Consider the following 12306-nt stretch of genomic DNA (forward strand, 5'->3'; position numbering starts at 1 on the left):
CGTATCTCGTTATACAGACAATGACGCACACCTACATTCGTGAGTGCAATCTGTAAAAGTTGATTATTAGAGTGAAAACGATTATTCCTTATGATTATTTTAAACACTTGAGTTTTACAATGCTACTACAATCAAGCGTTTGCGTGCATTTCACAGACGTCAGTCAGATCAACAAATTAGTTCAGTAAAACAGAATTACATGATTATACATATAAATATATATACATATACATATAGTATATAGTATATATATATATATATATATATATATATATATATATATATATACATGATATATATTATAACCTACATACAGTGGCGGATACAGGTGGGGGAGCAGCGGGCGCCCCCCCCCCCTTTTTTTTTTTGCTAAACCAAATGACATAAAAAGAAAAAAATGGAGGCCGGGGGACGCGTGCGCCTCTCACCCCACCCCCCCCCCCCACCCCCTCCCCCTTTGTGGAATTCCTGGATTCGCCTCTTTCAAGTTATCATAGCACAGCGATTTTTAGGTTCAAGAGCGCTACTCCAAACATATTCAGTGAATAAAGCACTCTGAGGAAATATTACCACCATTTCAAAGTGTGAAGTCAACCATGCGAACGCGGTATTTTACGTGACATCTTATTATTCATAATGGGAAGTCAACCATGGTGGTCGATAGCCTCGCCGTATTCTTGCTCATAATAATTACCCTTGCTAATACTTCCTCTGTGACTTGCTATGGAACTCCATGGTGACACGACATTCGCCTCTGCGACAACTGCGCTGGTTTTATTTTCGTTGGGGTTCGGGTTGTGAAAGGATTTTATGTTTAGTTTGATGTGGTCATATCAAAGGATCAGGGATAGGGTTATGTTTGAGGGTAGAATTCATTTTTGGCTTAGCGTGCACATATTTTGTGGGAGCAATTATTGTCGCAGGAACAAATGTCATGAAACCAACTCCTGATTATGCTATGAAACGCCCTCTTCAGTTACTTCCTTCTTGAATATGGTATACATGCATGGAACGGTTCCTTCGAAAACATAGATATATATATGACTACCATCAAAGGGTGTTAGCATAATATCCCTACACATTCAGGATTTACCGTGTTCGTATGATACGGTAGGTCTAGATCGCAAACATGCAACAGAATAGTACTATACCTATATCGCAATACGTCAACGCATGTAGGAGCGTTGGTGGTAAATCATAAATAAAGTTCAATGGTGTATGGAGGAAGTTACTGCGCTGCCAGGAAGTTAGTTGTCCAAGGGCAAAATATTTCTGTGCCCCGTTGCTTAAAAGTTACTATTGTGGTAACTTCCCCATCCAATGGTAACTACCATGGTAACAATACTCAATAGCCAATCAAAATCGAGAATTCCATGGTAGTTACCATTGGATGGCAAAATTACCACAATAGTAACTTTTATGCAACGGGGCCCTGGACTTTAACGAATGAGTTGCAATAATCTCTTGCTCTTTGTATTTCCAAGTTTGATCTTTGCACTGATATTAACACTGCAAAATCAAGCAGGGATATTGGTAGATATTTCGTGAAAATCAACTTAAATATTCCGGATGTGGAAATTTACAGTCTCACGTGTTTGTTTTTTTCTCTGAAAACATTGATATAAGCAGAAACTACAGTATGTGTATATGAAATGACGTGATGGTACTAGCTGAAATGACCTCGGGGAGTTTCCGGTTGGCTTATCTTCTAATCTACACTAAAGTTCTCTTTAAGTTTTTGAAATGAAATCGAAAATTGAAATGCAATTTGTTCTTTGCATCAGAATTTTTGCTGTGTTGCGATAACCTTGCAACGATGATGAAAGTGTCAGTTTCGACCTTTAAAGGGTTGACGTTGCTGAATTATCCACGGAACATCATGAATTTCATTGTATTTTTTGTGCACAAAGCAATGAAAGTCCTCGTGATGACAGCACTACTAGCACGGAAACAGTGCAGAAGCATGATACTGGTTATACAATCCACCGTAGTATACTGTAGAAAAATGCCTGATGACCCGGTTATGATACATTGTATAGAAAAGTGCCTGATAACGCGCAGCTATTTCGATCTTCGGCTTCTATTCTAATCATTCAACTTCAATGATGCGAAAACTCCCTGCTATTGTGAAGAGAGGGGCCACCAACAGAATATCCAAATAATTATGCCTACCCAATGCGTGATAAGCAAAAGGACCCCACACTATAACCGTGATCAAGAATGAGCCATGCAGTGTATCACCTGTTGTATGGAGTACAAAAAAAAAAAAAATATGTTTCGCTTGCATCAGTCAGTAAGACCGACGGTCACCAACCCCCTGACTGCAGGGTGTAAGTAAAGCCGTAGATGTACCAAGCTCGCCTAGTAACTCCTTGTATGCTCGAATCTCATACCCACGACCAGTATAGGCCCACAGACATCAAAATACCTTAATTCCGGTCCTGCGTCCGTCACAATGATCCGAATAGGTATATCATTCAGGATTCCTTAATTTTACTTCTTTCCGTACCCACTGAGCTCCAGCGCTCAAAAAGTCTATCCTGCCTCGTAATGTTATTAATAGTGAAATCAGTTGAAATAGGTACAACGTGTATAACAACACCCTATTAATGTAGGCAACTTGTCTTGTAACAGATGCACCAGCTCACATACAGAATCACAGGCTACATACAATACCGTTTCACGGTTCTTTTCCTCCAGTGAAATTTAACCCGGACATGAGTTGTTTTTTTTTTTTCTCACATACGACTGTAGCATTGGGGGCCTTGCTACCATAATGTCTGAACCGTGATTCTTTAAGACTTGTTTATTATTTTGAATTTGTGCATTAGTCAAGGTAAATGCAAATCATAAGGTAAGTGATGCGTGTTTCAGCTGAAGTTTGATACTTGTTGAGGACATTATGTAAGGCATGAAATTTATTACAGTATATATCCATATTTTTTTTTTTGGGGGGGGGTAGGGGTGATGTAAGGAGTGGATCAGTGATTGCAGAAAACGCAAAAGAAAATAAAAAAAACAACAATTATAATGACAAGCCGCAAAAGATGTTTTGATTTAGCACTCGTATAATTTTGTGAACTGTTGCACATCAGCAGAATTCAATACACGGAATAATGACTATCCAAAAGAGACCGTTGGCTGAGCCATGGAGCTTTACTTTTCTAGTCGAGCGCCCTCAGTGGTTACTGCACGGAAAGCACATATTCATGCCTTATTCTCAGCAGTGCTGAGAGACGCACATCATGATCTGTCGTGGACGCAGAATTTTATCGCTCCATTGCAACAAAACAAAACAACAACAGCAACAACAACATGCAAATCATTTTGTAATTAAAGCGTCAATGAGATCAATAATCGGATTTTGCACTGTCTCATCTTATAACATCGTCTGTTGAGAATGAGAAGGGCGTTAACTTGTCTTGAACACTATGGGTTTAGCGACAACTTAACACCCTTATCATTCTCAACCGACGACATAATCCTATCAACATTCCACGACGAAATAACAACAGCAGTGTATCAGGTTTAGGGTGAAAGTTATGTTATAATACCCGAGTCATATCATTTTTCAACATTAATGACGGTGAATGGCTACAACCACGCTTGACATTTTTGTAAATGTTTTTAATCTCGGAAATAATAGTATTCGTGAGGTACAATTGTACAGGTGTACTTTAAGAGAGATTGATGTGATCGCAGAGTTAATGACATGGTGAATCATACAAAGAAAATAAAAGAGAAACTTTTGACACGAAAAAGGAAACAACACAAGTGATATTGGGTTCCATGAGTCGGCCTAATTATGAAACATGTTGTTTTCTATAGCTCGATCAAAGTTTAATCCTTTAGAAATAATGACGTCGTGAAGAACTCTTATTTAATATAGTTTAACTCCTTCCGAATCCTAATGTTACAATAATCATTCGTTAATCTTTATCCATTCTTTGTTTGCTTTTCCAGCCTTCATTGTTTGTATTCAGACAAACTAGACTGCGGAAATATTAGTGCTTTGTCAATGTAATTGCAATTTTTAGTCTAGATGTGTCTCCGTTGAGTGTCCTTTCCCTTTTTTCAGACAATTTCTGTGACTCGTCGTTCAAGATGATAGTTTCTTGACGTGAAAGCGGCCGCCGCAGCTGCAGCCGCCGAACCTCTCCGCATGGTCAGTGGCGAGCCGATGAGTTCCTGCTGGGCGTACACAGATGCGCTCCTTGTCTGTCGTGGCGAGGATTTCGGCGACGTCGAAGCATGTCTGCTGCTTGTCGCCGGAATTTGGAACGAAAACCTCCTGGAACTATCGGCCGGTGATGGCGGCGCTGTGTGATGCCTTTTTGTTGAGTTTGCTGCTCCCTTCATGCTCGTTGTCTGGCGGCTGTAGGCGTATAGGTTAGGTTGCGTTGAGCCACGCCTTAAAACAGGAGGATGCTTTCGACTCAAACTCACTCTGTACTCGGCTATTGACTCGAGAGCGAACTGCCTGGTATCCGTATCGTAACTACTGCTCCAGCGGAGAGATTCCGCGTCTATCATACCAGCCGAACCACGTCGTTTCGAATGGGGCACCTGTCCATGGTTTAAATGAGCGTAAGTTCCATCCATGTGGTGAACAAACGAGCGCGGACTCAAATCCTGGCTTTCGCTACTCTCCGTGCCAGCATAGTCCGTTTCAACATCGGTTTCACTGCTCATGTACGAACTATCGTCATGGTCGTCTTCGCGCATCGTGGCAAGCTTAGATCTTCGACCATGGACTGTGCCGGCGGCAGACGGACTGACGCGAAAGTCTCTGTCGAAGTGAATAGACGCGCGAGTTGGGCTGACGCGCTTTGCGTTGAAAACGGCGCGCTCTGGAGAGGGCGATCCAAACTGATAGCTCTGCCGACGCTGTAGGTACATGTGTCGGAATGTTTCATCCGGAGGCGGACTATCATATTCGTCATATTCACCAAAAATCATGTCATCATCAGACAGCGGCTCCAGCATGGGTATGTCGGTACACATTGCTTCCATATCGATGTTCTGGCTAAACTCTGTCGGTAATCTGATCATCTGATTGCAGTTGGACTGAAGATTGTGAGACTCGCGGCTTCTCTCGCCGTTGTTCTGGCTCCGACAGCTAACCACCAAGAGCCCCATCGCTCGTCGGATGCCTTTAATCTCCTTCTTGACGAGTCGGTGTGCATCCTTGATGTTTTCCTGGAGCAAAATACGAAATAAGATGTGACCTCTTTAAAATTTGGTTTTAGATATAAGCATCGTTAACTCTTTACGCGGCATGTTGCAAAGCACCTGTGTGCTACAATATTCTGAGACGGCAACGTATACATACTTTTGGAAAACAACCTCTTTTTTTTTAATCTGAGCATCTTTTTATGGATTTTTGTTACGCTTGACATGACAGTAATAGGCAAAGTTGTGGAGAAAATGCCAAGCTATGCTTTGATGAAAGGTTTGTTGTTGTTGTTTTTTTTTGACAAATCTATGATTATTTCTATTTAATTGAATTACCAGTAGTTACATTATTGTCCAGGCATGACTTTTGCACACAAAACAGTGACAGAAACTGAAAATTTACTCAAAAATCATAATCATATAGGTAACACCGCTTGGTATTCAATAACCACATAATGTAAGCTACATGTGAAAAGAATGGAATCGCAAGTGACGCTTTCATTGTACTGTGGCATTTAGCGATATATACATTGGATTGGGCGGGTTTGTGCGTTTTAGCGAAATATGCGAACTTGGCACGCCGTTGACTGAGTCGACCGTGGGAACATTGCACATGAAAAGGCATAATGAAACACTCTAAAATAAATCATGGAAAATTCCCCCGATAAAAGAAGAAGTCTTCGTTAATGAGAGCAATGAAATCTGAGTGACTCCTCGGAAAGAATTCAAGCGAAGTAGCAGAGAAATGCTGTGACTTTACATCTAATGAACTATGTAATTCAAAGCAATTCACCTGGCTGTAATCACCCTGCGTTGTACTACAAACTGATAATGTTGCATCCACTTCAGTTCATTTTTTTTTTCACTTGTTTCTAGAAAAATTATCATAAAATAATGTTCATGGCTCTATTCACAACCAGGTGAAATTTCATACCCTTAAAGACAGAAGACCAGTGATAGAATCTTATTTAAGTATACAAACTTTTTAAACAATCAGTGAAGAGGAATGAATTATAAGATTGGTTTATAGAATAACAATAGTATACTAGAAGTGGCGTTATTTTACAGCTAACTCTGCAGTACGCACTGTGCCAGAGCGTTACCGAAGTAGAAAAATAAACCCTCCCCATACCTAAATGACATTACCAGGATGAGGATACAACGGCCAGGAATCCTATGCTTGCTTCTGGAAGACCATGTATACCAATGTTTTACACAGACAACAGACAAAAAAAAAAGGATCTGCAGTACTACTTTATGCACATAATTATTTTATTTCTTCGCCAGGGTCTGAAAAGGAGGTTATGCGCGAGTAAGAATCGATATCTAATTAGGTGGTGTATGTCATGATAGCCTGATGTTTCAATTGTATTCCGTGCGCTTTTCATGCCTACATTACAAGGTGAAGCAATCATAGTATTATATCTAAGGAACCTTGTCTACTGGTATATACATTGTAGGAGCAATCACGTTGTCTTGGGTCCAAGATTTGGACTGACGAATTTGTGACTCTAAGATAATGATTATTGCTATAAGATCTTCATTATCATTGCCACCATAGTTTAAAAAGTCGTGACAACATGCCAGCAGTAAAGGATTGGACGTGAATTTCAACAGAGGTTTTCAAGTCCAGAATACATCTTTTCATAGTATGAGTGCTGTGCATTCTTAAACGGTTCCTCTGCATGCATGTTCTACATAAAGCTGGCATTTAGCCCATTGCTTCCGGGATTACTTGATTTCCCACTGCTTCGAAACAGGGGCACCCGTTTCTCGTAGACAACGGGTTAAGTTTAATCATCAGACTTTTATTGCTGTCATACGGCATATCATTTCAACCAAATTATCTCTCATTTAACAATAATATCACGTGCATGCCAAGTTCGTACTGGTAAGAAAAAAAAAGAGATCATGGTTTCTCTTACAACTTTTCTTCAAAACGATTTGTCGACATTTAATGAAGAACCCTAATTCTGTGTAAATATGAACAGGTTACAGGTATCCCTATACTTGGTAGAAAATTTGGCACAATGAAAAGGTTGCGGAGCATAAAGAGGACTAAGTTAATGAAATAAAGAAATAGATAAAGCTATTGCATGCGGAAATCACGTATATGTATTCATCATTCAATGTTATTGAATCAACTGAGCAGAAGCATGTCAAGCGCAAGTCGTGTTCTGTTTTGAGCTGAGTCGATGGAAACTTTCCATAATATGGCCTACGTATTATGCATCTATGTTTCTTTACATGTGATTGAGAAGCACCGGCAAGCACTATTTTCAGGTTCAAACTATTGACAGGTAAGGAAAATGACATACTCTGTGCAATTGTTACCGTGATCTTGAAGCACAGTGTGCCGCACGATGATATTGTGCGTTACAATAAAAAAAAAGAAAAGAAAAGTAAAACCTGACACTCCAGTCACTGGGGATATGAAAACGAAAAAAAAGAAGAAGAAAATTATTAAATTAGCATGAATTTGATTATAGGAATCTTCTTTGTTTTGTTCTGCTTTGTCTTGTCGCTTCAAGGATCATGTTTTGTTTAGTCTTTTTTTTTCATTCATAACAACACTAGCTCTTCTGAATAGATACATCACACATGTTTCATTCTTCAAAGTGTATTGATTTCAGCCATCGTGACCAACGTGTGAGGAAAATGGATCGATACAGGCTCTTTATTCAGCATCCATTGATTCTATGGTATGACCTCACATTCTATATACGAAAGGGCGGAGAAGACAGCATTTGAATGAAGACACTCCATAAGATGCTTGGCTGCGCAAATTCGGATTTTTATCATCGGCCAGATATAGACAAACATATGACATTTTGCTGGTTATTCATAATTATGTATCACTTTCGAAAACTATCATGAAATTAATGACAATGGAAAACAGCAAGACCAGAAACGCTTTTTCTTCCTTGTAAGAAAGTGTTTCTTGCTGGTTTCAATCAATCAATCAATCAATAAGTACATGAATGATCAAAAGTTGAAAAAAAATGATGGCAAAGATCGTAGCGTGTATACACTTAACAAGAACGTGATATTTTGAATGGTGGACGTAAGACTAGCAAAAAGAAGAAAGAATATGAAAATATACATACAAGAAAAACTAAAAAAGAAGAAAGGCTATCAAATGCCCAGAACCAACTGCGAATCAACAATTTATACATGTTTTTATTTCGTTAATTACCTGTAATTTCATCGTACAGGCAGCTATTGCATACTCAAGATCATTTTTAATTTTCTTACGTGATATGTTTTGTGGAAAGATGAAACAAATTTGTTTCTGTTATATCTAGTTAATAAGTAGCAGGTGCGCAATGACGAGCTGTGTCGAAAAAATAACAACAACACCCAAACACAACAATGAATAGGTAACGATTCATTGGTTTGATCTCTGTGAACTACTTATCTGTGAGCTACGGTATGACCGTTCTCTAGACATTAATGATACTATAAGATCGGCTAGATCGCGATGTGGTATCGGAAATTGATATTTGATTACAATGAAATATCAGAAGGAAAGTGATGAAAGCACACTTTGAGTCTTTTTCTCTCAGTCATGTTCTCCTTCTTCTACCTCTGTTTCTCAAACATCTTCTCTTGAGCTCTTTACTGGGTACTATTAGATAATCTTGTCTTTCGTAATCCTGTTTGCCAAATTCTTAACTGATAATTGCTGTCAATTCGAAATTCTCCACCAAGATATTGAAAAGTTACAAAGGAGTACGCCAAGGCGGAGCAATGATGAAATTTAACGTTTAACTTCCAGTTCTCCCGACAATGCACTCGTTGTGCATCAGTATTCGTTCTTTTTTGGCAGAAAGACTGAATCGATTTTTGAAGTCGTAAAAATCCTGTTATCCACCTGAACAGACAGAATAAGAAATCGAAGGCGCGTCATGAAATAATGGTACTTTACCAGTTGGATTGAGAGATATGATCGATAGATACCCATCCACCAAACCTGAGTCGATGGGGCTGGAGTGGGGAGAACATCATGCCATCGATTAGGATAATTACTCGGCGACAATATCGCAGCAGGGAGGAAAGATCTGGCAAAGAAAACTCGCTTGTTCGCGGAGGAGTCGCTCCATTACGTCGAGCGCGATATGATGGAGATTAATGTGTCCTCGATAGACTAACCAACCATGGAGATTGAAGGCGTCTCAACACGGTAGAGTATCGACCTAACGATATAACTCAGTCACTTTATGCCGTTGCATAGTAACATCGGCTACATCATATCTTCTCATAACCCCAACAGGATACAGACAGCTGATATTGCCTGCGTCATAAATGATAACTCATTCACCTGTTCACTGTCGTACTTTTAATCGGTGGCATTCGTAAGAGAACATGTTTATCGTAAAGCGACGAGTAATAGTAATAGTAATGCGTTACATTTGTAATGCGCTTAATACAGTGTTCTTCAGCGCAAAAAAAAAAAAAAAACCGAAAAGACGAAAGGAAAATGAAAAAAAAAAACCGAGAGATAACAGACAAGTTAAAACACATGTAAGAATAACTCGACATAAATCAAGTGTGTACCAGTGAATTAAAACAGAAGAAGCAAGGAATGTGATTGCAAGTGACGTTTCTTAATAAAAGAGCAGATATTTTCATAATACGATATTTCTTCCGGCGATGCTTATTCATGTACTTGTATTAGGTTTAATTTACATGAATCCGCTGTATGAAAGCAAACACACACTAAAGAAAGGTAAAATGCTCTGCTCTCCTCCATTGGATATAAAATAATTTGGATGTGCGTAACGCCGTCTGATTCAGCGTATTTATTAAGGTATAAAAATGTTTTAATATTTGATCATTTGACATAAAAGTTTAAAAAAAGAAATAATAAACTATATTAATGTTGTCATCCAGAGTAAGCTTGCATAGCGTTCGAATCCAGTGATCAGTTTAATTTGTTGCTTGTGATTATATCAGATATACATGTAGAACACGCCTAGATTTCAATAGCAGTTGGCATGACTGGGCTTTAATTGAATCAAACTTAAGTTGTGAACAGTTAGTCGTTGCACTGATAAATCAAGTGACTGCAACTCACAATAAGTGTGAACATACACTGTACATAAGAACCACTCCGCATGATTGCTTTTGATATCTTTTCAAGGGTTGTTCGCCACGAAGAGGTTTGTATATTCTTCACACCACAGACAGAATTAGGCCCTATATAGACTCTCCTGACATTCTCAGAGCAATCTAGATTGCAGTGATACAACGTTTTAACTCTCTGTGATTCAATGAAATACATTGTACTTAATCAACTAGACATAAAGAACACTATAAGCCTAAACGAGTTTGTTTGTTTTTACGAATTAAGAAGTGAGTGATCATAGAAAAGGCCGTCTTGCCCTCGTGCAGCTGTTTATTTCAGTCTTTGCCCAAATAAACCACCAGCTATTCCTCCTTCCTAAAATAGGCCCTACTTTTCTAAAACATTAGTTTCCAGTGGATATCGACACGTCCTTTAAATTGTGCATGTCATTCAAGAAGAGCTATAGGTTTGTTGAGAAATGCCAAAATATATTGTGGACACTGAAAATCTTTAGGCTTTTTATGATGTATAATGGATGTCATTAGAAACCACTGACGTTATATTCTTCATGTCGTTTCAAAGAGCAGCGTTTTAAAAGAGGATGTTTGTAACATCCTGTGCAAATTGAAGCATGCAAAATGGCGTATTTATTATGAAAGTGATGTCAGAGAAACTCACTGACATTATTCCTTGTGGCATTGAAAATGGAAACGTCTCGGAATAAAAGGCTACGTTTTTGTGGAAACTGAATATGTAGATATCTTATACTGCGTTGATCGTTTTCCCGTACCTATAATTAGTTGCTCAATCTGACCAAGAATTGATCACTCAAATTTTGACTGGTGTCCCTGTTCTCAGCCCGTAATCTTTCAAAAGGGCCATCAAAGGATTAGTTCTTACAGTCCTTCCTTACCAGTTCTGAGCGAAGTTGGCCAGCTTCTCGGAAGAGACTTTCGCGCCTCTCGTCCAGCCTCATCTTAGCCGCTGCAGACGCCGAGTGAACGGCGGAGACCATTATCTGTGGACAATGCATGAGGGTGGGTTGGGGAGGGGGGGGGGGGGGGGGGGTGTCGAAAGCAAAAGAAGGGGCAAGTGTTTTGATAAGTGGACAAAAGGAGTTAATCGTCGACTATGTGAACGGAAAGCTTTTGTTCATCCTTATTAGAAAGTTTAATGGTGGTATTGTGAAGGAAGGTAAACGCTCATGTGCGAAACTGCACACACGCACTGACATGCACAACAGCCCATTACCTTGAGAAAGCAAACAGGTCCGAATGCTGTTTACACGCATAGAATGTGTCAGGGATAGAGAAGGGGTACAGTGTCAAACAAATATAGGAGACGATGGACATGTAAGAATGGCGCTGTAAACATCGTGTAGTATAACTAGTATGCTGATATCTATACTCTTGTTCAAAGCAATAGTACAGCTGTAGTTTGACGAACAAAACAAATATCAACAATTACAAGAAAATAAAAGAAAACAACTAGCGAAAAGTAATAGACTGTTGTGTCATTATTCATCTGATACAAAAATGATGAAAGATAGTGATGGAGATAAAGGGGTTTGATGAAGAGAACACTTTTTTATGTCATGGACCATGGTAAAGGGATATGATCCAGCAACTCAGCAGCTGCAGCAGCTATACACCCAATTACAAACGTTACACATGCAGAATATAATCAATAAGTCTTTAGGGATAAAGGTGTGGTGAATTTTTAGATAGGTAAATTAATTACATTATGTTTAATAATAATGATAATAATAATGATAATAATAATAATAATAATAATAATAATAATAATAATAATTGTATTTATATGGCGCTTTATACTGTTTACCCAATCAATATCAACAAACAGCGGATTTACAGATTTTGCATGTACGATGTCCTTATTTCGATTGAATGAATCCGTCGTGTTTATTGATACAAAATATAAGATATTACTTGAAATGGCTAATGTTGACTTCATTTCAATGCCTTGATAATGATACAAAATAAACATGTATAGCTTCATTTGATATCACATTGGGTTACGTCTGTGATAGCTTTAAGTACAAA

The 12306-nt window shown here is 38.8% G+C and overlaps 1 protein-coding gene across 1 annotated transcript; it reads right to left on the reverse strand.

Annotated features, from left to right (window-relative positions):
• Positions 1-4074: 4074 nt before the first annotated feature.
• LOC139728798 (uncharacterized) lies at positions 4075-11258 on the reverse strand. The gene is made up of 2 exons (XM_071639735.1): positions 11157-11258; positions 4075-5199 (listed from the first exon to the last, which is right to left on the reverse strand). The coding sequence occupies exons 1-2, from the start codon at positions 11256-11258 to the stop codon at positions 4075-4077; spliced, it is 1227 nt and encodes a 408-aa protein (XP_071495836.1).
• Between the last annotated feature and the right edge of the window lie 1048 nt (positions 11259-12306).

Source organism: Diadema antillarum, unplaced genomic scaffold (genome assembly GCF_040938485.1).
Source record: "Diadema antillarum isolate AM-2024a unplaced genomic scaffold, OU_Dant_1.0 seq00000201_RagTag, whole genome shotgun sequence".
Lineage (NCBI taxonomy): Eukaryota > Metazoa > Echinodermata > Echinoidea > Diadematoida > Diadematidae > Diadema > Diadema antillarum.

Bases quoted from the DNA above. Each gene is read 5' to 3' on its own strand.
- LOC139728798 (XM_071639735.1), bottom strand. From the start codon at position 11,258: ATGGTCTCCGCCGTTCACTCGGCGTCTGCAGCGGCTAAGATGAGGCTG. The intron at 5,200-11,156 runs GTAAGGAAGGAC...ATTTTGCTCCAG, and splicing joins GCCAACTTCGCTCAGAACTG to GAAAACATCAAGGATGCACA.